We start from the raw sequence: 26921 nt of genomic DNA on the forward strand, positions 1-26921 counted from the left end.
TGTAAATATGCTCATGCAAGTACATGATTTTTTTTCATTCTTTAACTTCTATGTGCTTAGTAAAAACTGTGTTAGATGATATAGAAAGACAAGAGCTTATTTGTATATTCTTTACTTTTGTTATCTCTCTCAATGTTTATATTTTATATCCTCTCTTAGTAAAGAGTAAACATTACAACTTTATTGTTTGTATAATCTAAAAAGACTTAGTCCGAAAGAGACACAATGTACTCAATGTAAATCTCAAGAAAAAATTAGTTGATAGTTATGAGTGACTTTGTATATTTATTGTAAACCGCACTTATAATATTAATATAATAATTAGTTTATTACTGGAACCCTTTTTGACTGAGGATAATTGAGCTTAGCTTGAGTTAAGGATGAATTTGTACAAGTCAAAGTGTTTAGTATTGCTCTCTATTACTCAAGTTTTTAACTTCTTTTGGCATCGTCAAATTTTTTTACAAAAGCCTTGAGAATATTTTTGTAAACCATTAAACGATTTCTTACATTGTTTAATGAGCCTTCTGCAACCAATCTTTCAAGGCAGTTTTTTACCTGCCAGGAACAAAACTTCTTTATTAAGGAAAGACATTTTTTTCAAAATTATCTATTAATTAAAATCTTTAAAATAATTTTATATTTAAAATTAACTAAAACAATAGATCTAAAATTTTCCATTTCATTTTCATCAAATAAGCTATGTATTAAAACAATGTGATTATATACATAATGATAATGTGGAATAATATCCAAAATGTTCGATAAAAAAATACCAGTTAAACAAAAGACACTATCAGAGAAATGATTGAAGATAATTTGTTTAACTTCAATCAAGGTAGACTGTTGTGTAACGATAAGATTATTCACATTTGTCAATAACTTAAAAGAATAATATTATGATATTATCAATATCAGAGCATATGTTAGAAGTAGACAACATGTTAGAAATGATTTAGCACATGTATCTTAATGTAAATCTTATCCTTAAGCATATTATCATTATGCTTTAAAAAGGAAATTTTGTTGGTGGCATATCTAATTTTAACTTTTGGATGGAAGAATTTAGTGTTGTTGTCTTTTTCAATAAACCATTTCATTCAACTGTAAAAGAAGTTGCAAGAAAAACTATGGAAGTAAGCCAAACAACTAGCTTATTAATCCATACAAATTAAATTTAAAAGCCATGAGAACCAAAAGGGGATTGTTACCATTTTTTTTCTTCCTTTCATTTCCTTTTTCCATCTACCGTTACAGAACAACAGCGATGCACCTAATCAAGGCCTGCCACTTTAAGACTTTGACCTGAAAAAGCATACACTGTCTGCATTTTCCCCCCTTTTTTGAAGGGCACATTTGTTCTTAGATCTTTTTAAACAACTATTTACACTCTCAATAACACCTTGTATTCACTCAGATGTGAAGCTAGCCTTTGCGTAGCACATCTTTATAGCACTCTCTGGTTTATATGCCCGAATGATACAGTTAAGAACTTGCTTATACAAGTAATAAAATTACTAAAAACATTGAAGGTATCCAATTAACAGTCCCAACACAACCTGCAGAAGCTGCAAAAATAAAATGTCAGTCCAAAGGAATCAATATTTCATGGTCGCATACAGTGTTTTAGGGTTCAATGATTCAACTAAATCAAAACATAGAGGAACAAAAAATAATTATGTATATATTTATAATATTGTCTAAACTATTAAATGATGAAATAACACAACAATAAAAATCAAGTCAAATAAAACTTTAAATCCGTCAAAGGATTTAATATATGGTTTGCTAGAAGATAATAAAAGCCTTGTGTATACCTTTGTGACTAACATAGGTTCTTTATTCGGTTGGACGAATTTCTTTGATTGAATGAAAATATTTGAAGCCAGTTTAGACTCAAATGAACTAAACACAAGAGCAGTCCACTGGTTTTTTAATTGAAGCAACTATTCTAGTCCTATTTTGATAACCATGGTAATTTATAATGAGTTACCACATACTCTTAAGAACTTAAACAATCATTATATTTATTGCAAGTGTAGACAATACCCACATACAATGAAACCCACAAGTGTAAAAATGCTCAGGTAATCACGAAGGGTATAATCAAACCTAAGGACGAACAAGTGAGCTAGAGCTTAGTAACACAATTTTTCCACATGTCTTCATAAGATGAATTTCATACATGGTCTCACTAAAAAAACCATTTATGCCTTTTCAGGGGATCCTCTTAAAATTTACTCAATAAAAAATAATGTATCAAAGAATTTCGTATTAGCCTTTCTCAAGATTATAATCTAATGTTGGAATGTTAGATTTAATACTGATGAACTAGAAACCTCCATTAAAAAAAGAAGGGGACAATAAAAACAAAAACAAAGCAGTAGACTCTATAACTGCATGACCCGAGCATGAAAGTGTGCTTCAATGCAAAGCAGTGCAAAAACTTTTTCAGGACATGCAGAGTAGGAGTTAGTTTGAGCCCATACACAATGTGTACTTTCCTCCTTTCATATTTCCCCTTCACAGCTCAATTTCATTGAGCTAATAATTTCTAATTCCTTTTATAAACTGAGATAAATTTAATACCAAGATATGACCAGTAGTATTAAAAATGCGCAGACAACAAATTATGTAAAACAAGTTGCCTTTAATAGCTCATGCAAATAATTGCCATTAACAATACTCACATAAAGATGGTGATGGCCCATGAAAGTGTGTGCTGGGACGTTCAGCAGATAGTTCATTCTTAGGAGGGGGCTCGACATGCGCAAATGCTATGTTTGGTAATGGACTTAAAGCAGGAACTGAGAAATGAAAACCATGTGCTGAGGGTCTATCCCGTGGTGAGGGAACAGGATAGTGTGGGGCATTAGTAGGAGCAACTTCAGGTGTTAGACGAAATTGCTTTTGAGTATTCCGGCTGGATCTCTTTCTGCACCCAGATTGACATTTCGGAGGTTGAGCATAAGAACTTCTCCCTGGGGCAGGCACACTTCTTGCAGGGGCAGGAGAACCATATTCAGGTGAAGCAGCATCTTCCCCAGTTGTAGGTGAAGGTGAAGGGGAAGTTTCAGGAAAAACATGTGCATTATGGTGGTGACTATGGTGGTGATGGTGATGGTGGTGATGGTGGTGGTGGTGGTGGTGATGGTGGTGCTGGTGAGGATGAGGTAGAGGGGCAGGAGAAGGTGACCAAGCAGAGCCACCACCGCCAGTGCCATGAAGGGAATGTTTCAAGATGGATGAAAGTCGAACCTGCTTAACCCTACCAAACTGAGTGTTATTCAACCCAAGGTTCCATGAATGATGTCCCATTATGGTTTGTGCCAGTTGCTTTAGTCTCTCCTTTGATGGTGTAATCCCAACTGCAAGTAGGATAGACGTTTCAACTGTGGTAGGAGCAGCTACTGTAGAACCTTCAGAATTTGATAAGATGACATACAAGTTCTGCATACCAACAAGGAAACCTAATCAGAATCAGGTTGGCGAGATCAGTATATTCGAAATCCTCCCAGCATTAAGAACACGTAAATGTATATTATGTAAGGAATTCCTAAATTTAAAGATTATACACAAGACAGAGCTAGCTTATTTTGCATGCTATATGTTATTCCTTTTGCTTACAGAGTCCAACCTTAAACATGGTTCACTTGTAACTGATAGATATCCCACAACAGAATCCATAATGCCATATAGAGCTTAGACACAGAGCCCATAATTGACAGATTTGACATAACATCAAAACTGAAGAAAGTAAATAACAAATTACAATCAAGAGCCATACAACAAAAACAGTAAGGTCAGAAATAACAAAGACAAACCTCATAAGGAGACAAATGTAGCCCAGCCTTTAGCTGACTAGTCAGCTCAACAAAATTTGTTTGTATTTCGTAAATGGAGAAATTCAAAGTAAAGTTGAATAGTGTTTGCACTGTTTGCAGAGGAAACACACTTTGTTGTGGAATGATAGTGATCCCTCCCTTAAATTTCAGCACCTCAAAAACGGAGGGTACACCAAATAAGGATGTAGTCAGCAGGAGATATGATTGGCGCATAACCAAGTATTTAAATGATGCTCTTATCAAGCTAATGGCAGCTGCAGACATTTCTGAATATTTACCATCAGGATCAACTGCAAACACCACTTTTGTCATGTTTGATCGTGGTAAGAGATCCACAGACAAGATGACCACCTGGTTTTGAAATATAAGAATGATATCTATATCAAATAACATTAACATTAATAAAGTTCTTTTACCAAAAAAAATATATTAATAAAGTTGACAAAAGGAAACCAGTGAAGGAGTTACTTTGGTTGAGGGAACCCCTATCTCTTCAAAAATGTCATCAGAAAGCTGCAACATATTGTCTTCTACCACAGATACTGGCTTCTGCACATAAAAGCTTGCAACGATATCATGATCTGAAAAGTTAAAACAATGTCATTAAATAAAAAGATTAGATAATCATGCTTATGTGCGTAATTACATTAAATCCTTTATCAAATAAATCATGTAATAATGTATTGTAACGTATGAGACTTCCTTCATAGATAAAACTAATTGTACATTGATTCTCTCGCCTGTCCAAACTTTCATTACGGTAGTGGGTACTCCAAGACTAAACAAAAACATGCAAACCCTTGGTTTTGCATCACAGCTATTCAGCCTGCTACACTAAACCTCTCTGCTATAGCAACCCCTGTAACAGGTAAGGGCGCTCACGGCTACATTACTATAGCACTACTTAAAATCATGTTTAAACCTCATAATCAAAATTAAAACTTTTGTTCCTGGCCACTTATAATGATTACAAAATCGATTTAACAGTACCACATCCAGAACAAAAACAAAATATTTCATTTCTCAACTCAAACAGCACATGTGACGACACATTTCCAGCAGCTGACTTGTTCCTTGCTATTTTTTTGGAAATAGAAATTCCAAAAGAATAAAATAGAGTCAAATGAAATGCATATTTCCTTTTTCTCACAGTTATCTTTCTTTAAAAGCAATGTTTTTTAGATACATTCAGACGCTAAACGAGAATGCTCTTCCAATAGGGACTCAAACTTTGTTTCACCACCCTTCCATTATATTTGATCCCGTTGATATTACAAGCATTTCTCTAATCATATTGGTAGGAGTTACAAATCAAAATGATATATACCATTATCAGTTATTTCTCATCTAGTCATTATTACTAGTAATGATTTTATTTGAATAGAATTCTAATATTAAACTACTCCATATTTAGTTTGTCATTAATTCCAGTGCACGTGAGGACAAAAAACATAGAAAAAACAGTTAATTTCATGGTTTTATAAACTAAGCAAGTATTCCAACAATTAAACTCGGTATCAACAAGAAAATAAATTTATTGTGGCAGAGATGAGAAAATTGTCTCGGAAATTGTGGAAATTCCATGCAAAAGTATGAGGCAAAAAGGTATGCTATTAAAGGAAGTATAATTGGAACTACATATATTCCAATGCTAACTGCCATTATTGCATCATCCAAAATTGCTATTTTCCTCTAATTAATTTAATTTTGTTTGACCCTGCCTCCTCCATTACTTTTTATCTGCTGAAGCCTTTAACCACAAAGGGTGTTGTGTTTCTTTTTGTTTTTAAATCAATTTTGTAAATCTACTTTTTAGATAGTAAAGAGTAAGGAAGAAGACAGGATAATGCAAAAAAGAGTATGAATAAATATAAATGTGAAAGCATAAAGTGCTAAAAACACTCAAGATGTTTTGATTTTTTTTATTTTATTTTAAAAATGAGAAGGTACCACTTTTGAAAATAACTTTTAAAACTAGTTTTTTTTTTATGAAACCAAAAAAAAATTGAAGAATGGAACACAGACAAGCCCTCATATTGTCACTTTCTCACATCATCTTAACCTCCTATTATGGTTCTTCAAGTTATCACTTACAACACCTCCATTCCTTCTTGCTCTAATAGGTAAAGTTCTATGCAAACCAAGTATTCTCTTTAAGGGAAAAGTTATGTTCAATGCTAACATAAGCATTGACACAAAGAGTCACAAAGAAACCTCTCCATAGCAGCATAAAAGCTTCAAAATTCTTATAGATATAATTTCCCAAAAGAAAATTCTCACTGCAATATTCCAGCTCAACCAAAATTCACAACAGCATATATGATAGTGTCAGATCCTAAAACTGGGAAACTTTTTGTATTCACATGCACCATTAAGGTAATTTCAATATCTCTATAATTAAAATTAAAATTGTAGTTAATTATAAATGTTTTGAACAATAACTTCCAAAGTAAAGAAAACATCAAAACACAATGCAACAAACAAATCTCCCCTTTTCCCCACAAATATAGTAAATACCGAAAATTAAAAACTGCCACACGCCGTTAATTCGTCAACAATTTTTTATGACAAACCAAAAATTAAAAATAAAATACTTAAACAAGTTAAAATCTATATTTACGCTGGCATTGTTATTTTCTTCACAGAAAAAATAAATAAATTAACACCAAATATAGAAACAGATCCACTAACTATCATCACTACAGGGATTTATTTTTCTTAATTTAAAAATTTCCTAAAATTAAAATTAAACTACTAAATTAAGAAGGATAACCGCGAGAGAGAGAAGAAAAAATTAGCTTGAAAAGAAGTTAAAAACCCACCTTTGTACTTAGAATTTAAACGCAGATCCTTGGGATCTGCGAAGTGAACGAATGGCGGTAACCAGAAGAGTGCGGAGATGAAAAGTGCGAGTGAGAAAAGCAAGACAATAAGGCATTTGAGTCCGACGACGGAAAAGGCGCAACCCGCCGGCAGTGCATTTGGCCGCGAATCCTGGGCGGCGACGATGGAGGGCAGAGGGTGGTGTTGTTCTCCAGACTTTCCCATTGCCGGCGAAGTGGGTCATGGCCCATCCTCGGTTTGGGTCGGGTTTGGAGTACCCATTTAACACTAACTCAAAGAGAAGCTCAGGGAAAATGAGTTTCAGCACAAGTCTAGTGCCTTATTTTATTATTTCAAATAATAATAATAATAATAATAGTAATAATAATAATAATAATTGGTTAAAAGAAAAATTAAAAAGTTGTGTTTAGGGTTTGAAGTTTGTAAAGAAGAAGGAGGGAAAGTGTGAGGACTTTTCCAGAATGGTGTGGTTTGTCTTTATTTTATTTTTTTGTTGTTTCTTAAAGTACAAATAGATAAAAGAAAATAAAGTAAAAATAATAATTTAAACATTGTATAGTTTGATAAAATAAATTAAAAAAGAAGATAATTATGAATAGTGTTGTGAGTTTTACTATTTTTAAATTGTTTTTTCTTAACTAAATAAGCAAAAAGAACACTCTTCCTTCTTTTTCACTTCTACAAAACAAACCATAATAGAGTGTTGTATTGTAAGGAGGGAGAATGTTTTAAGATAATGAAATTGTTAATAATATTATTTCAGTTGAGAATGACTGTTATAGATTTTTTTTTAATATAATATTTGCGTATTGATTACTTTATATTAAAATATCTTTAACTAAAATAAGTGAGGTTTTATTGAGAAACAATTAGAAAAGAAGTAGTAATGATAAAAAAATTGATTTTTTTTTTAAATTGAAAACATAGATCAACTACGTCAATGATAGTGTATCCAGTAATTTTTAAACTAATAAAAATAAAATTAATAATTTAACTACCAAATTGGCCTAATTGGATGGGATAAAATGCTCCTAGGACAAATGCAATAACCTTTTATTTATTTATATATATATATATATACAAAAGTATAATAGGACAAATGCAATAACCTTTTATTTATTTATATATATATACAAAAGTATAATGATATATGATGACATTCTCATGGAGTTTTTTTTGGATGTTGTGAAAATGGTGCGGAAGTTATGGATTGAAATGGACAAGATCCTCCTAGGAGTTGTGGTGATCTTGAAAGTGCATGATGAGTATGGAAGAAGGGAGGTTCGGCCAACCCTTTAATAGATGGTGAAGATGAAGATTAGGTCCTAGAAACTAGGCAAAAGCAATGTATGGCACAATGTGGGCAGCATAACATTACTCTCATTAATCTTTTAAAATACAAGTGTTAGGCATCGGCTAAGGAGGCTGTAAATGTTAAGCTAAGTGCACATGAAATGTAAGCAAAATGAAATGAAAATGTGAAGGCACATGGCATATGGAGCACATGGCCGGCCATGTGAGGCAATGTTCTAGAATGTGCACAAAATCTAGGGTAAATCACATATAAGACAAGTTTATGCTTTCTAACACTACACTAACTACTAAGTCACCCCTAATGGGCCTCCATGTAGCATGTACAAGGTCTTCTACCTCCCATTCGTTGCTTGACCCATTTGTGCGTGAATATGCTTGGCCATGGACCTAGTGATAGGTCCTAGACGGTCTAGGCTTCCTCCTAGACGCTCCTTTTGTAGCCGCCCCTCATCTTGTGCTAGACGCTCTCCTCTTGAGTCTAGACGCTCCTCACATGGCTCTAGACGGTCTAATCTTGAGTCTTGGCTTCCATGGTGAGATGAGCTTGACTATAAAGGAATAAATGTACTATTATTATAGTTATAGTTAATTATTAAGTTAGTGGTGTAAATTTATAAAAATAATGAAAAACAAACTACCACTCCACGTTAAATATATAGACTACAATCAAATATATAAAATAATAATACATACTGTTTTATTTAAACAAATACATAATCAATAAAGTATCGGTCACATTGAGTAATCAATTAAATTTCATGTACCTCTTATGAAATCAAATAATTAATATTATGGCAATTTAGTTATCATATATCTTCATAATAATGATTCCTTAATTATCTATTTATTGTTTTTTTTGTATTGAATGAGTTAAATAAAATTACAACTATTTCGGATGAACTTGTTCAAGTTAATTGTTTATTTTAATAAACAACTTTTTACTTTTTTAATAAACAAATTTTATCTTTTACTTCTTATATATAAGATTGGAAGATCCCAAAAATGCAAATAAAATTCTCTATTTTCAAAAAGAGTTTGGGAAAATCACTCTCCTGCTCTCGAACAAAATTTCATGTTCTAGTTGGTATCAAAGTTCAATTTAAAACCCTTTTATCTCAGAATCAAAGAGTATACATGAAAATCACACTGCTTTTCAGAGCTGCTTGTTCAGATTCATATGAAATATTTTCTATTGATAAAAAAACTTGTTATTTGAATATCAAATTCAAACAATTATGCATAAATAACCATTTATACAAAATAGTTCACAACTTGAGAAAGCAAATCCAGAGTGGAAGACTCAGTCTCAAACCGTTTTCACCCCAAGCAAGCAAGCAGCAGCATCAGTCCACAAGATTTTTGAGAGCAGATTCATAAACAAAAAGAAACTTTTCTACTCACACTAAGTCATTCAAATGGCCACCCAGAGTACCCTGCATGATGGCTATTCTCTGGGATACTTGGTGCTGGTGTGCTGCTTCCGGTTGCTTCATCATTACTGCTGGAATGAGAAGAACGAAAAGGCCACAAAAAGGAAAATGGATTTCTCCTTCCCTGGCTCTCCCTACCACTACTGCTTACCCTTCCACTTCCACTTCTACTTCTACCATTTGTGCCTCGATTACTGCTCAATCCTTGTGGTGGCAGTTCTTGGCGACAAACGGGGCAGGAGTTATGCTGGACCAACCATGGAACAATGCAATCTGAGTGATACAAATGGTGGCATGGCATTTGTCTTGCTTCAGACCCCAGCTCAAATTTATCCTTGCAAACTGGACAATGAGAATCTGATCGAAGATGCCTCTGCGTGATCTTGATGGTAGGCATGGCATCGATTGAGGATCTTGATGCTGGTGCTGGACCTTGCCTGTTACTAGCTGAAAGCTGTTCAAACAGTTCTTCAAGTCCAGGACCAACAAAATAGTCGCCTGTGTTGCCTCGTGTCATGCCGATTCCGGGAGCCCCGTTGAAGAGAGCCTCGAAGCCGCCGTGGCCGGACAATCTGAAAGGTATTTGGCCACCAAAGATCAACAGAGGAGCAAACCCTGCACTGTGTTCAGGATTTGAATCTGTTTGTGCCCTGATGTCACGACTTCTGCCTCTGTCTGCCATTTGATGCCTCATGAAGGCAGAGAAGGTTTCCATGAGTCCGACCCTTTGGTCTCTTTCTTCGTTGTTGTCCATTCCAAACAAGTCAAAAGGATTAACATGCACCATATCATTAAGTTCATGAACAAATCCCTCATTACAGCTAGGACAAACCGCATCTCGCCGCCCCAGCCGAACCGGCCTCCTGCAACTATAACACCAATGTGTGTTCCTACTATTTGACATCCTTTTGCTTACTTCCTTAATACTCTCAAACAACTAATCACAACCCTACTTTCCCACAAACACTGTCTTCAACTGTCACAACAGCATGACGACTTATATACTGCAAAATAAATTTGAAAACAGTCAAGGAACATTGATATCACTCAGATTATACATAAAACACCACCACAACCAACTACTAGGTGAGGTTGCCTAAGAATCACACAATGCCGTTCTTGTCAGCTAAAACTTAGACACAGAACACATTAGAACTAAACTTGAGCAAACAATATTCTAATTGTCTGTACAAAGCAGTGTGTATTGATCAATAGCAAACATTAATGCTCATATCAGAGGTATCCATAAAATTTATCAATGATCTGCAACTCTTGAGCAAACATTCGAAAATGCCAGGAGATAGACATGTAATGGGTTCACGCATTTCACCTTAAACCTTCTACATTGTTTCTATCCACGATCATAAATCATCACCACCAATCTCCTACTTAAGGCTAAGACTTAAACACTACGATTGTAGGCCCAAAACAAAGTAACTCAATTTGACTCACCCACCTAAAAAGCAAAGAAAACGGGCACCAGCATAAACACTTTAATCAGATTCAAAAGTGCAAAACTGGCATTTTAATCGAACTCACAATAGGAAAAGAAATCCGAAGCATGCGCAGTGATTAAACAAAACAGAATCTGAGAAGAAAAGGAATACAAATCCTCTGTGTATCAAAAAGTAAAGCAGCACACAACAAGAGGGTTCTAATCGTAAAGAACTAAGCAAGCATGACTGAAAAAACCATGATTACGCAAAATCACACGCAGAGCGACGCATTGATTGTAAAGAACGGCTGAGGAAGGTTCCCCAGATTCGACTGTTTTAACTGATCTTAAACGTGTTTATTTAATTATTTGACACCCCAATGAGAGAAAAAAAAAGGTGGAGAAGCGAATCTTGTAACGCAATCTTAAAATGCTGAAAAGGTGAGATCTTTGGAATCTTGGTCAGAAACAGAAGTTTCTGGAAGGTTCTTGGGAAGCCATCCCTTGGAATAGCAGAAAAGGTAGGGAGAAGGAAATAGAAAAAGGGTTGAGAGGAAAACGACGGCGTACCAGAGGGGAATGTGGATCGAAAAGGTGGTGTTGCTTAGAGTGGTGGAAAGGGTGAGAATGGAACCCTAACCAGTGGATGATGAGATTATTGAGGAGGAACCGACATCTTCAGCTTAGCTGGCACCGCATGTTCCATTTTCTCTACTGTTCTTCTATCACTGCACTGCTCACCTTCCCCTCTCTCCTAATTTTATTTAGGTTTAAATATATTTCACATCATCAATTTTTAAAATCCAATATATTGTTAATTTAAGTTGTTAAAATATTTTTTATCACAATAATCAGTATTTTTTATTATATTTTAAAGAGATTTAATGTATGTGCATATTATGAATTACAAAATATTTTATTTCCTTTTGTATTTATATATTTTTATAATGATAAGTAAGATAAATTACGGTGTTGTTTGTTTTTAAATTAGATTACACTATTATGATTATTAGCGAAACACAGGGCGCATGTATCCGCATTTCTTATTTTTTCATTTATATATATTTATATTTAATATTAAAATTTGAAGAAATAATATTATTATTTACACATTCATCTTAACAATATAAATTTATAGTATATTATAAATAAAAAATAACATTATCATTATTATGTAAAATTATTATACTTTATGTGAATTGTCTTAACCAATGTGAGTAATTGATCATTATTGTAAGTGTTTTATTCTTTACAAATTTTATTTCCTAAGAATGTCACACACATTAACCACTTTTGCAATTTAAAATCGTTCATCTTCTTAATATTTTCACTAATATTTTTCTTTGACATTAGAAAAGTTTAAACTTTTTTAACTTATTACTTTGTTATTGTTTTTGAATGAGTGGAAATATATTTTTTTTCTTCATATTTTTTTTTATTAGGTTTGGATTCTTGTTCTCGATTTGGAGTGAGACATATTTATAAAAAGTTTTCCAATACTTAAATCAATATTTAGTATTATATAATTGTGGATAATAAATAATAAATATTATTAAATACATAATTAATTTGGTGGCAATCTACTTATTTATAAAAATGATTTGAACTTATAAGATATTCAACTCGATAACATGAACACTATTGTTAAGTCTCTTAAAAATTTGGCATTATTTAATTATATATTAATATGTATTTTCTCCGATAAGTATTCAATATTCAATGATTATAGATAATAAATATTATTAAATTCATATATTAATTTGGTGGTGATCCACTTATTTATATAGGTTATTTAAACCCGATAGTACGATAACGGTTGTTAGATCTGGTATTAGTTTCACATGATCTAATTAGAATTTAATTCTTTTTATAGTTTATTTTCAGTTGTTTTTATTTATTTAATTTATTTTAAATTTCTTGCTGGACAATATAAATGTTTAATTTTAATACAAACATATATTTAAATAGTCAACATTTTTTTTAAAGTTGGTGGAGTTGACAAAAAGAACCTAGTATTTAAATCAATAATTTAAGTATAAATTATGACATAGCAAAGCAAAGTCTATGTATATTTCATATTGAAAATATAAAATAAAATCTTATAAAATAAAATGTAAAATTAATTTTTTGTTCTAATTAAAATTAACATTGCAAGTTGAGAGAGGACATTAGTGGATATTAAAATGAAAATAATAATTAACTAATTGTATAACTTTTTAATCAAATAATTGGATTTTTAAATTCATGGAACCTTTTTCTTCTTGCACCCATTATTACTAACTGCATTCCTTTACTTACACAAATAAATATCACCAATCTATATTTTTTTTCACTATGATTACCTTGCAACAACGACATAAAACAAATAATACAGATAATAATAACAATAATTCTAAAAGTTATACAAATAATTATTTTTAATTAATTAATTAATTAGCCACAAATTAAAAAAAATGTAATCTTCATACTCAAGTTTAATCCAAAATTTAATTAAACAAATGAAATATTACTCAACTAATTCATGGACTTCTTTATTTTATTTATTTTTGGGTAATTTTTGTTTTACTTATCACCTATGAGACTTGGACACGTCTTTTAAATGGTGTGTCAAACACACGACACTCATACAACATTCGTACAATACTCGTAAGACACGTATCAATGAAGTGTTAAATTCAAAAAATATTTTTGAATATTTGATAATTCTAAGATGGTTCTAACACAATTTTAAAAAGAATGAGTACATTAATTTTATAAAAATTTAAACTTATGGTATAGTTTTTTATTATGATTATAAAATTAAGGAACAAATCATTTTGAATCAACCATGAAAAACATTTTTTTATTAAAAAAATAGAAACATATTTATATACATCAATATTTATTACTAATTTATAATGATATAATATATAAATTCGTATATTTGTGTTATAAATTATATGTATTTTTGTGAATGTGTTACTCTATGAGGCTCGGACAATTCTCTTAAATGAGCGTATCCATGTCGGACACACGTATCGGTGTCGACACTCGTACGACGTGAAGTGTTTAATTTAAAAAATATTTGTTGAATTTTTGAAAATTTTAACACGGTTCTAACACAATTTTAAAATATATAAATACAATAATTTTCTAAATTTTTATTATGATTATAAAAATAAGGAGCAAATTCTTTTGAATCAGTCATAACAAATATCTTTCTGCTCCCAAAAAAATTTAAAACATACTTTTACACATAAATATTTATTTTTAATTTATATAATTCAAAATTATATAATATATAAATTCGTATCCCGTGCTTTAGAGATTACACAAATCTCAATATCCGTATGCATGTCGTGACCGTCCGTATCCGTATCTGTGTTTTTCCTTAACTTGTTATGTTGTTACTAAAAAAAGTTGTTTTACTTTTACAAAAAAGAGTTATTCAGCTTTTCATCAAAACGCAATCTTGGGTGGCGTTTTGTGACCACGTCTTTGGTTTTCTTGTTCCTGCAGTGTTCCCAGTGCTATCTATCCATATACGTATTCTACAGTTCAGTGAATGGCTTCTTCTTCTTCTTCCTTGCTTCCTTCCATTCCGATTTCCTTTCCTTCCACCAAACAATGGAATCTCAAATCTTCACGCCCTTCGCTTCGTGCTTCTGCAACTCCGACCCAGAAAGCTCGCTTCGTAGGTCGCCGTAAAGAGTCCGTTTCGGTTCGCCAATTGCAGCGCCCCCTAAGTAATGTTAGACAAATGTTAATCAATTATGCTTTTGATTACTCTATATCTGTTTTAGTATCTGCAGTTTTCAACTCTAGAAACCAAAATAGATTAAGTACATATTTGACGATGGAGTTTTGCCTGTAACTTCTCCATAACTGTAACTTAATTAAAATTAAATTAAGCTAATTTGCAAAAGTTTTTTATTTTCTAGATGTTACCATAATTTTAGTCTGTGAAGAAATTCATTTCATTTTTTTCTTCTCTGGAAGATTTTTGGGGAAAACTCATCTAATATATACCTTGGAATGTGTAAAAATGGGTATGTTTAGATAAATATTTCGTAAATGCTTAACATATGAAGGAAATAAAATTAAATGAGTTTCTCCTTAGGTTTAAGCTTATGAGAATTTAGAAATTATGCACAAATTAAATTAAAAATAAGAATTTAGAAAAGATATACGACAATGCCTCTATAAATTAACTTATGAAAAAACTAATTTTAATTTTTCTTCTCCTAAAGCTGCTCCTAAAGTTGTTTTGGAAAAAGTTTGTCCAAATTGATCTTATATGTATAAAGATTAAAAAAAATAGTTTTTAAGTGAAAGGAGTTAGATGAGTTTTTTTCTTTCTTTTATTTTCTATGTTTTTGTTTGATTTTGAAAAGGTGGTAATTTTTTTGAATTTTATGATGTGTGCAGTTGAGTACATGCGGTTACCAGCGAGTCAGTACTCGGTGTTGGACGCGGAGAGGATTGAACGGATAAATGACAACACGTTTCGGTGTTACGTTTATAGGTTCAGGTTTTTTGCGTTTGAGGTCTGTCCAGTGTTGTTGGTTAAGGTGGAAGAGCAGCCTGATGGATGTTGCATCAAGCTCTTGTCTTGCAAGGTGTCAAACTTGTTTGAATGTGTTGTTGAATTTAGTTTTCTACTGTGCTCGTTTCTTTCGTTGTCTTTGATTATTTGCTTTGACTGTTGGTGACAGCTCGAGGGATCTCCCATGGTTGCTGCACAGAACGACAAGTTTGATGGTGAGTTTTGTTAAATGCATGTCAGAATGTGTGTAGTGTTAGGTTGTGGTGGTAGTTGTTAAGATTGTAAATTTTGGGAAAACACAGCAGAAACTGCAGCTGCGAAGGTGTTTTGTAGACCTTACAAATTGCAATGTTGCAGCCTCCCTTGTAATCATGGAGCCCAATTTAAATCTGGATGCTAAATGATGTCTGATAGAATTTGATTTTTTATTTATTTCCGTTTGGGAGTGCATTAAGAATAAATGATTACGAATTCTGATAAGGTTGTGAAACTCTTAACTCTTAAGTTACGATCCTAACTAGAGAAAATGATTTAGTTTGCAATCAAACTATTTTCTGAATAAACTTGGATGAACTTTTAAATTTGTGTAAACTTGCATAAACTCTGTAGTCAAGGAGTTTGAAATTATTAGCTACTTTCTGAAATATTTTTACGTTATGAACTTACATTTTTATGTATTGTATATCATTTGTACAAAGTTTTTTCTTCTTTAGCACTAGTTAACTATTATCAAAGTTTATAAATCAAATATGCGAGTCAATTTTACTTCGAGCTCAACAACCTTGCATATACAACATCTTCATACTTCTTAAATGAAGAAAGTGTTGAATGGCTGGCATGGATTTGTTTTTCTACTTAATGTTTCTTTATAAAGTATTCGGAGGGCATGGTATGAAGATGCATCATAATTGTTAAAGCCCTGTTTAGATAAAGTTCTATTTAAACACCTACAGGATGAAAAAATACGAAGGAAAAATGTCATAAGTTTTTCAACAAGTTAAAATTAGTTTATCCATAAGTTAATTTATAAAAGTTTCATCTTGTTTACTTCTCCATGAGCCGATTTTATCTGTATAAACTAATTTTAGCTTATAAAATAATTATTTTATTTTTCTTTCTTATTTTTTACTCCTATTAGTGTTTATGGGGAAGTTTATTCAAACATAGCCTAAGAAAGATCAGATTTAACATGTTTATATCAGTTGAGATGTATGTGATTTCTTGGAAAGTGGTGGTTTGTCAAATTGTTTGAAAAAACAACTTGTGAATGACTAAATTGGTATGAAAGTGGATCAATGCTTATTCTGCTCAGTACTGCTTTTGATTGTAGCTTACTGGCTATTCATTAGAAGCAGTAACTGTGATAGTTATGAAACTACATGTATATTTCCTTATTTATAGCAGCAGCTAGGCAAGTTTCTTGTAGTCGAGGAAAGCAATATGAAAACATGTAGGGTGTCATGCTGTTTGGTTTATGCTACTTTCAGGAATACCTTTTCAATACTTTAATATGGTAATGCAGCTCTAATGGTTAACCGGATATCCTGTGATAGTAACGCTGATAAATCTTTGATGCAGCAACTCACATCAGACACTTTAATTGAGGTAGTACTCTATGTTTATTTCATTTTCTTGTGCTTCTATATATGTTGGATTCCAGTTAAAGTGTCTTTTTGGATTGCTATGTGGAATCCAGGTAAGCATTGATATTCCATTTCCTTTCCTAGCAATACCAAAGCAAGCAATTGAATCAGCTGGGACTCAAGTCCTTGAACAAATACTCAGGATTATGCTTCCCCGATTTATGTCACAGGTTTGTTAAAGCTTAGTATTATATGCCAATTTTATTTTTAAGGTATGTTCTTCCCTTATGGATAAAAGAAGAAATTCATTAGAAGAAAGAATTACAAGGATATGGGAGGATACGGATCCTCCTTAACATAAGAAAAAACACAATACAACCCAATTGAACAGAGCTTCCCAATCCTTGACAGATAGACCCAGAACTTGAAATGCCTAATCTTTGTCCCAAATCAAATTTTTTGTTGCAGAAGCCTCCTTAAAGTACATTCAATACTATTGGCCCTTTGTGAAAGGGTGTTTAGATTCTTGATTCAGGAGTAATTGATCACACAAATCCATTTCCTTAGTTCTTCAATTATGTATGTCAAAATGACCAAAATATAACTCAATACAATAGCAAGTGGTGACAAGTTACCCATATGTGGATCCGAGAATATAACTTTAGAATTATCTATTGTATTAAAAGGATGTTTTACATGTCCCATAGTTCACCAATAGATTTATCTCTATACAAAAACTTAAAAATTTGAGTTGTTTAGTAGCTTTTTTTCTTCATTTTTGGTTTTTTAGGACCTTTTGAGTTCGACTTAAAGTTCACTTGTTAAGGTGACATTAGAGTCCATCCTAGTGAGGTTTATTGGTCCTATTGTACCACCCGTTATCGGGTCCCCCTCTATTCCTATGCTTGAGATATTTAGTCCTCAGCATGAGAGAGTGTATGATGAACCTCATATCAACTAGAGATATGGTCAAATTATGTGTAAACCTCACTTTATAAATCAGTTTTGTGAAGTTGAGTTAGGCTTAAACACATTTTAAGACTTTTATTTTAGGTTTGGGATGACCCAACATGTGACCAACTCATAATGTTTGTGATGTGTGACCAGACCACAATCTTTTTTTAGGAATTGTGATTGAAAGGAAGGATAGATTCAATGATTGCAGTGTGTTGTAAATCTCTCACACAAGATTTGTGGCTATTTGTATTTTTCTTCAATTATTTTATATTTTTCTCTATTTTGTCTCAGGAGCGTGAGCCCACCATTGTGTTGTATGTTGAACTGTTAGGAAACCAGAAAAAAATTTCACAAGAAATTGAAAGACAGCACAGAATAGTACACAATTTCCAGAGCATGTATCTTCTCAGAGAAAATTCTCCGTCCATCTTTAAGGCTCTATACAATTTACAGTTCCCCCTTTTACCTATTACTTCCCGTCCTTTATGATATTCCAACCCCCTGAATATTCCTTCTAACTGACATCACAAACTGACAGTTTTTTAATAACAGACATAACCAACTGAGAGCTCATCCTACACGTCTAGCAGACTCTTCGTTTGCCTTACTCTCATTTCTCCTAGTGTAAACCTTCTACATCTTGGGCCTATCTGTGTCCTGCCAAATAACCGGCACATCACCTGAGTCATGGGCTGTATCAGAACCGTGTTTAATTCTGTCTATTTACTGTTCTCTGTTTGTTGTGCACCTGGTTATAACAACATATAAAATCTGGTTGTTTATTCTAAAAATGCTGAAGATATAGATTGTCTATCATCGCTATTACTTTCGCAAAACTGAATTCATATTTTGCAGATTGTTTCCTAACTGGTACTATTAGCAACCTATCATATCATACATTCTTATTTTTCTTTCCTAAGTGGACTCCTGCTGTACTGAAACAAGGCCTAATGTTGATGACAGAAAGCTTGGCATTTCAACCTCGTTTTCAAACTTTTTTCTGTCTTTCTGCTTCCTATTTGTTTTCTACATGCATATGAAGTTCCAACCAGATTTTCATATTTTTCAGATTTTACTTTGCTATCACTGCAACTATTAGTTTCCCTGTGTTGTTTGATACATCTTTCTTTTGTTCTTGAGTGTACCTGACTTCCCCTTTTAGTTACTAACTAACTTATTGTTTTTATCAATGGAATTATATAAAATCAAGGCAAGTAATTTAAAGATTACTATCATACACGTATTTGACTTTTAGAAAGAATATTTTAATAATCTATATCTTAAATGTATTTTAAAAATAACAGTCTTATAATTTGAGATTTGAACTTTCTCAGTCATACATAATTAACTTGTAACGCAAGATTTACAGCTCATTTACATATTCTATTTAGACATATCATTAGTCAACCGTGGGATGAACTACCATTCTTGAGGCTACAATTAAGACAACTTTAGAGACCACAACTAAGATGAGCTAGGAGTGACTTTTAATTAAGGTGGCTTCCAACAAAAAGCTATAACTTGATAAAATTTTCCTAAAAGACAAATGGGTGTATGTTAGTAAATCCTGTAAGGATTTCTGAATATACACCGTCTTAATTTTAGAAAGAATATTTTAGCTAGTTTCATCTTGGGTATATTTCAGGAAAATTGAAGTTATAACTTATAAAGTACTTCTGAAAAGCAAGTTGGTATACAATAGCATATCCTAATTATTTATGGTGTTACTGTTATATAACCAAATTGTGTTTTTAACATTTAAAGATTTTGTTGGTTCTTTATAAATATAGATTCAAATAAAATGAGATTGGTTTGTTGACTGAAGTAGCAGTAGCTATAGTTTATGGTTGAATAATGAACTGCTTGGTCCATATAATCTTATTCATATTTTATATACTGAACAATTTATGAATTTGATTTGTTTGTTATATATTTTTCTCAAGCAGCTTGTGAAAGATTATCAAGCTTGGGCCACTGGTGATACCTCAAGGCAACCTCTTGGAACAGGTGAAATCTGAAATCATGGGTCATAGCAATTGCCACTGGCGCTGCCCTTAAATTGCTCTGTATAGTGAATAGGTTCTAGAAACATCGCTTGTAGCATATGTATTATTGAATTCTTGGTTAGTAGCTGAATGAACATTTCTTTTTGTTTAGAGACGCTGTTGTTTGTAATGCAATCTCAATGATTAAATGGATTTTGAAAGATTCATGAATTCTGTATGTGAAATTTTTTTTGCGGAAAGAAATTTATCCTTTGGGACCTTTTGCTAGTTCATGTTGCTATGCTCATAAAAGGGATGTTTATTGGGTCAAATAATCCAACTATTCAATCTAACCAATAGGACTGCTTATCCCTGCACCCATATGTTATTGTCTCCCTCCATACAAAACGTGAAAATATCTTTTTATCCTTGTGTCACCTTCATAAATTTATAAAATTCAGAAGTAATTTAAGAAAATTATACAATATTTCGGATTATATAATTCAGAAGCTAATCTTAGATTCAGATATAACTTATGGATTATGTAATCTAGAATATATTTTTAAAAAATGGAATTTCAGATTATATAATCTGGAAGTCTGAATTTGAGAGTAGCTTTTCAGATTACATATTTGAATCTGAAAAAAGACTTATGAATTACATAATCTAAAAGTTAATCTTATATTAGAAAAGACTTCCAGATTATGTAATCTGGAAGCTAATTATGTATTTGAAAAAAGATTTCTGAATTACATAATTCAGAAGCTAATTATAAATTTGAAAAATGCCATAATTTAGAATATTACATAAGGATATTTTTGGAATAAAAAATAATTATGGAGGTAAAAAAAAAACATATGGAGAGAAGTCCAATACAGATTAGGTTGATTCTAACTCAGTCCAATCTCTTTTGGGTTGGATCACGGGTTCTGAGTTTAAAATCTAACTCAATGGGTAAAAATTAGTAAATAGTAATATAATTATCTCTATTATTCTATTGATTAAATGTATATTTTTAAATATTAAATGTAACTTTATTTTTTTAAAATTATTTTAAGAGATCTATCAAAGATATTTTGAAATTACAAAATTTAGTGTAAAAGGAAATTCAAAATCTTGAGTCAACTAACTGCATGAAGTAAACCCTATTTGTTTTCTATTACTCTTTTGATTTGACACTCTTCGGCCTATGAATTTTAAACAACTATCTTATCGTTCCCTGCTTCCCCTTCTTTGTTAGAAAATTGAGTTAATTTCTATTTCATTTGAGTTTTTACAAAAGTTTAAAATGTTCATGTTTTAATTACTAGATTATAAAATTTTAAAATATATTTTAGACTGTATAATCTAAAATATATTAAAATAAGTAATTAACTTATGTAAATATATATTTTAAATTTATTTGTAAACATAGATTTGAGATTTTAAAAGTAAAATCAAACATATATATATATATATATATATATATATATATATATATAACTAGAAACAAATTATATCTACACACATATTATGTAAACAGAACTATCAATAGATTTAATTATTAGATCAATTTGAAAATTTGAAAATTTACCAAACAGATTAAATTAGATAAAGAAGTTTCTGGTATAATTAATTAATTTAATAAATTTATAAAATTTATAAATCTTCAAATTCTTAAAATTTGTGTTTCATCTAGAAATCGATTAAGAAGGGTGGATACAATTTTTTACAAATTTTTTAAGTGATCTTATATTTCATATTAAATTAATGATAAAAAAAAACTATTTGACAATTTGTCTTACATTGGTATGAGAAAAGTGATAACACCTGTGACCTTAATAATGTCCTCACATGGGATTACCCTCCTTGTCATCTTTCAATTAGCAAAATGCCCTTTTCACATGTCACAATAATTGTCCACTCTATTTAATAATAGCCACACATTTTTCTATTTATTTAATGAATAATGTTTATATTGAATTTAATGTACTTGTAATCTCAATAAACTTTGATTATCTGTTTTAAATTATTTTATCACATTATTAGTATTACAATATCTCAATAATTAAATGTAATTATCTTAGTAGATAAAGATGCTAATTTTTATTAGACTGTGATCATAAGAAAAATTTAGTTGAAGATCATCTCAACCTATACCATACATTTATTGTGTATTAAATTATTATTTATTTAAATAACTTATGTAAAGAACCTTCTTAATACCTTGTGTTCACTTAAAAAAAATGTATTAAAGTATATTTTATTAAATATGTTTGTTTGGTTCATTTTACCTTTATATCTTTATAATTTGTACCCATTTATGATTAGTTATTCTTAAAATCATTCATTAAAATCATTCAGCTTTACACATGTAGGTCACCATCATTTGTTTCTTCTGCTTGATAATTAATGGAAATCTAAAGTAAACTTAATAATTATGATTATAATACAAGCTTTCAACTTATCTCTAATCATTAAACAATAAAGGAAAAATATATGATTGTTTGAATTATGGAAAAGAGATTAAAAAGGAAAGAGAAATAAATAAAAAGAATGTAGTTAATTTGATTGCTATAATAAAATAAATTATTACTTTTATATATTTAAAAGATCATTTATTAGCAGGAGAAATTTGGTCCTAAATTTAATTTTACATAATTTAACGTATTTTTAAAATTCAAAACTAAGTAAAGCTACGAAGAATTAAAAAGTAAGGATCAAAATTACATAAAAGGAAATTCAAAATTTAAAAGTTAAAGATAATTAAAAAATTAAAGAACTAAAATTATAAAAAAATAAAGACTCCAGATTTTGTAAAGTATAAAGACATAAAATATGATAATATATAGGGGATTCCCCTCTTAACTGCTCTTAAATTTTTTTTCTATTTTATCTTTATATTAATATTTAATTTTATTATTGTATTATGGTCATGGTGTCATTTCTTATTCCCTCTTAACTGCTCTTAATTTTTTCCCATTTTATCCTTATATTAATATTTAATTTTATTATTGTAGTATGGTCATTGTGCCCTTTCTTATTTTTTTCTACAATATTTGGTATACGTGGGGCAGTTTTAAATTGAAAGAGAGGTGGAAAAACGGTTTTGAATTGAAAGAGATGTGGAGAAATAGTTATGAATTGAAAGAGAGGTGGATGAACGTTTTGAATTGAAAGAAAGGTGAATGAGTGATTATGAATTGAAAGAGATAATTTATTTTGAAAATTAATTGCATAATGAGAGAGTGTCTGTTGTATGAGAGAGAAATAAATTTAATAAAATATTTGAAATAAATGGAGCAACTGAATTGAAATAGATAATTTATTTTGAAAATTAATTGGATAATGAGAGGGAGTGTCTGTTTTATGAGAGAGAAATAAATATTAGGAAATGTGAGTAGTGACCAACGTGAACAATTTGATTATTACCACTTTCTTCAGTAGTTTTCAACGTCACCATTTACATTCACTTTCTTACGAAGGAGTAATTTTCACCAGTTACATCCACTCCCTTATAAGAGTAGTTGAACGGTTACCACTTTCTTCCACTTCCTTATAAGGAGTAGTTTCAGGCGTTGCATCCAAAGAAAAAAAAAATGCTCATAAATTTTGACACATTTTGAACCCTCTACCTTCACGCTCCATGTTCTTTTCCTACTCTAACCCATCTTAGCCCCTCTTCAATCACCACTGTACAACAACAATCACCATTGCTTCCTCTTTCTCGCAATTCCCAAAGCGTTCGAAGCATGGACGTGTCTCATTATTATAGGATTTGAACATTTTTATTTCTATTGCTTTCTTAATTTTTTTGTATATTTTTGTATGAATCCTAAGCCCAGCTTTGCGGGCAAAGTTTTTTTGTCTACTGGTGGTTTGATCTATTAGATATTACATAAGTTGGAAGTTTGGTAATTTGTATTTAGTTTATTATTTTATTTTTTTCAACTTCTTTGCCATGGGAGATGTGAATTAAATTGATATGGTGATAGATTCTACAACTTCCAACATTCAACCATTTGCATTATGTTTTGACATTGTTGGCTGATCCATTTTTTTTAAATCTTAATTTTAATCTTGATAACCTTACAAAGTTCAAGATTACACCCAAGTTAAATCAAAATTTAATATTAAAAACAATAAAATAAAAATATAAAAAAATTAACATAAAATCTTAATAAAACTATTATCAATGGTGCATTTATATAATTTACATATCTTCTCATATAATTTAATATTTATTAAAATTATATGAATATATAAATAGTAAAAATGAAAATGCGGATACACAAGCATGTGAGTGCCTGTGTTCCCGCTAGTAATAATAATAATTATTATTTTATTTCTTTAATTATTATTAGTATTATTAATTAACACTTAGTTAAAAATAAATTTATTCATTAAATCTAAATCAATGTTTTCAATAATAATTAATTCCATTTAAAAAAATATAGCTTTTGAGTCGTTCCTACCTCCTACCTCCCTCGTACAATACATGTTACAAATTATAATAACATTTATAAATTTATCATACTAATTGAAAAAAATATAACTACTATAAATTTATAATATAATGATATTATTTATACAAACACCATAACATCCATGTTTTTCCCTAATATAATAATAATAATAATAATAATAACATAATCACATATTATCAGGCACGACGTTAGTCATAACAATTAACATCTGTCACAACTCTGCTACCAAAACAACAATGGAGAAATTTGTTAGTGGTGACGATCAAATAAACTAGCCTTATATTGAGTTCTTCATTTAACTTTCTTGTGCTTGCTTGTGAGTCATGACTTCTTGAAGTCTTTATCAAAGTTTGAACTCCCTCCTCTCTTTCTTGTTGTGATTCCTCTTTAATTAATTTATTAACACATCATACTCTACTTTTTAGAATATTGATAGAATATTGATATATGCATATACTTAAACTTTTATAAGATACAAAAATAAATAAAAATTATGTTTTTATTTTAATTTGATCTTAGAATTGAAAAGTTTACCACTAGTCAACATATATAAAAAATCTATATATAAACCTTCTAGTACTTTCAAATTATATCTCTTCTCCTTATTCCAAATTTTGGATACTACATACTATATAAAATCAATTTAATATAACAAATAATGCATAATAAAACCAAGGAGCGACTTATTCATGTGTGAAATTGCTTAGAAAATATTAAATTATTTAATATTGACATTATTGAATTAATTTATTACAAATAGTTACACTCACTCTTTCAAATAAAAAGACACAATAGCACATTGAGTTAGTGCAACAATGTCACTCTAATAGGCAATTATTTTAATTTATTTCCACAAGGTGGAGTGCTGCACTTATGTGAAGGTCCAGATGGTGGAACGGGCCCTTTGGGAAGAGTATGAAAATGTACGTTGTTAATGTTTCTATTACAAGGTGGACTACTGCACTTGTGTGAAGGTCCAGAAGGTGGAACAGGTCCTTTGGGAAGAGTATGGAAATGTATGTTGTTAATGTTTCTATTACAAGGTGGAGTACTGCACTTATGTGAAGGTCCAGAGGGTGGAACGGGCCCTTTGGGAAGAGTATGAAAATGTAGGTTGTTAATGGTTCTATCACAAGGTGGTGTACTGCACTTATGTGAAGGTCCGGAAGGTGGAACAGGTCCTTTGGGAAGAGTATGGAAATGTATGTTTTGAATGGTTCTATCACAAGGTGGAGTACTGCACTTATGTGAAGGTCCAGAAGGTGGAACAGGGCCTTTGGGAAGAGTATGAAAATGTATGTCTCCAATGGTTCTAACAGCTAATTTATGAGTAAGAGCTTTAATCACATTATTAAACTGAGTTGTTGGATTCAAGTCATGTTGAGCTTTAGGGGGAAAGGTTTCTTCCATGTTGAAATCTTGGATGTTATTCAAGGCAAATGTAACATTTGCTATGACTATATTTGAGAAAACAAGAAACAAAACAAATGAACTTAAGCTAATGGCCATTTTGGATTCCTTGATAAGAAAATGAGAAGCTCAATGCTAACATTTATAGTATACCATGAGAAAGAAATAAAATAGTATTAATAATAAAAAAAGTTATTATTAATATGGAATAAAAATACTAGTTATATAATCTTGACTAATCTTTCTATATACCATGACTATACTCTTTAAAATGAATAGAAATCTTTAGAATAAATTTTAAATTTATTTATTGATTATTACATGTGTATACAAATTTGTGAGTAAATTTAATATGGATTACTACTGTGTATCTTTCATTAAACTTAACATTACATACAAATTATTAAAGTATATTTTATTAAATATGTTTGTTTGGTTAATTTTACCTTTATATCTTTATAATTTGTACCCACTTATGATTAGTTGTTCTTAAAATCATTAAGCTTTACACATGTAGGTCACCACCATTTGTTTCTTCTGCTTAATAATTAATGGGAATCTAAAGTAAACATAATAATTATGATGCAAGCTTTCAACTTATCTCTAATCATTAAACAATAAAAAAAAAATATGATTATTTGGATTGTGGAAAAGAGATTGAAAATATGATAATAATAATAATTTTATATTTTAATTATTATTAGTATTATTAATTAAAAATTGTTCAAAAATAAATTTAATCATTAAATCCTAAATCAATATTTTGAATAATGATTAATTCCATTTTAAAAAATATAGCATTTTTGAGTCATTCTTACCTTGTACAATACAAACAATTGTTATGAAGGAAGAATTTGGAATTTGAAAATGTGTTGAACGAATTTATTTAAAAATTAATTCTTTAGAACATTAAATAGACTTTTGAAAAAGAAAGGAAAAGATTTGACATTGATGAAAGTAAAAATGGAAGTGAAGAGTGAGAATTGGAAAACAATCATTGAAGATTCTTAATTAATCTATCTTATCCATTGATTTATGTGTTAATGCATGTTATGTTTTGACCAAGATACCTTAATCAATGATCTTAATGCTTTCACAATCATAACTTAATCACTGATCTTATCTTA

General features: G+C 30.6%; 3 protein-coding genes across 7 annotated transcripts; 1 reads left to right on the forward strand and 2 right to left on the reverse strand.

The window, feature by feature from the left end:
- Positions 1-1189: 1189 nt before the first annotated feature.
- LOC137830476 (uncharacterized) lies at positions 1190-7013 on the reverse strand. 2 transcript variants are annotated; one of them, XM_068637841.1, is made up of 5 exons: positions 6668-7013; positions 4314-4426; positions 3825-4196; positions 2691-3450; positions 1190-1568 (listed from the first exon to the last, which is right to left on the reverse strand). In XM_068637841.1, the coding sequence occupies exons 1-5, from the start codon at positions 6891-6893 to the stop codon at positions 1498-1500; spliced, it is 1542 nt and encodes a 513-aa protein (XP_068493942.1). In that variant the 5' UTR covers positions 6894-7013; the 3' UTR covers positions 1190-1497. The 2 variants fall into 2 exon arrangements, with proteins under 2 accessions (XP_068493942.1, XP_068493943.1); XM_068637842.1 differs by having other exon boundaries at positions 4314-4394; positions 6668-6971.
- Positions 7014-9175: 2162 nt separating this feature from the next.
- On the reverse strand, positions 9176-11608 carry LOC137830477 (probable E3 ubiquitin-protein ligase RHC1A). 4 transcript variants are annotated; one of them, XM_068637843.1, is made up of 2 exons: positions 11439-11608; positions 9176-10437 (listed from the first exon to the last, which is right to left on the reverse strand). In XM_068637843.1, the coding sequence occupies exon 2, from the start codon at positions 10335-10337 to the stop codon at positions 9411-9413; it is 927 nt and encodes a 308-aa protein (XP_068493944.1). In that variant the 5' UTR covers positions 10338-10437; positions 11439-11608; the 3' UTR covers positions 9176-9410. The 4 variants fall into 4 exon arrangements, with proteins under 4 accessions (XP_068493944.1, XP_068493946.1, XP_068493947.1 ...); XM_068637845.1 differs by lacking the exon at positions 11439-11608 and adding an exon at positions 11135-11274; XM_068637846.1 differs by lacking the exon at positions 11439-11608 and adding an exon at positions 11117-11240.
- A 2661-nt stretch (positions 11609-14269) lies between these two features.
- LOC137830479 (uncharacterized) lies at positions 14270-20149 on the forward strand. The gene is made up of 6 exons (XM_068637851.1): positions 14270-14593; positions 15276-15466; positions 15563-15608; positions 16916-16998; positions 17090-17206; positions 19880-20149. Exons 1-6 carry the CDS (start codon positions 14413-14415, stop codon positions 19949-19951), a joined length of 690 nt encoding a protein of 229 aa, XP_068493952.1. The 5' UTR covers positions 14270-14412; the 3' UTR covers positions 19952-20149.
- The last annotated feature ends 6772 nt before the right edge of the window (positions 20150-26921 follow it).

Source organism: Phaseolus vulgaris, chromosome 7, assembly GCF_000499845.2.
Source record: "Phaseolus vulgaris cultivar G19833 chromosome 7, P. vulgaris v2.0, whole genome shotgun sequence".
NCBI classification, from domain to species: Eukaryota; Viridiplantae; Streptophyta; class Magnoliopsida; order Fabales; family Fabaceae; genus Phaseolus; species Phaseolus vulgaris.

What these genes read in the sequence shown, in the direction of transcription:
- LOC137830476 (XM_068637841.1), bottom strand. Translation starts at nt 6,893, where the DNA reads ATGGGAAAGTCTGGAGAACAACACCACCCTCTGCCCTCCATCGTCGCC. An exon ending in TAGGGGTTCCCTCAACCAAA is followed by an intron (nt 4,197 to 4,313) that starts GTAACTCCTTCA and finishes TTTCAAAACCAG; the next exon opens with GTGGTCATCTTGTCTGTGGA. An exon ending in TGGGCCATCACCATCTTTAT is followed by an intron (nt 1,569 to 2,690) that starts GTGAGTATTGTT and finishes TTATTTTTGCAG; the next exon opens with CTTCTGCAGGTTGTGTTGGG.
- LOC137830477 (XM_068637843.1), bottom strand. Translation starts at nt 10,337, where the DNA reads ATGTCAAATAGTAGGAACACACATTGGTGTTATAGTTGCAGGAGGCCG.
- LOC137830479 (XM_068637851.1), top strand. Translation starts at nt 14,413, where the DNA reads ATGGCTTCTTCTTCTTCTTCCTTGCTTCCTTCCATTCCGATTTCCTTT. An exon ending in ACAGAACGACAAGTTTGATG is followed by an intron (nt 15,609 to 16,915) that starts GTGAGTTTTGTT and finishes ATGGTAATGCAG; the next exon opens with CTCTAATGGTTAACCGGATA. An exon ending in CATCAGACACTTTAATTGAG is followed by an intron (nt 16,999 to 17,089) that starts GTAGTACTCTAT and finishes TGTGGAATCCAG; the next exon opens with GTAAGCATTGATATTCCATT.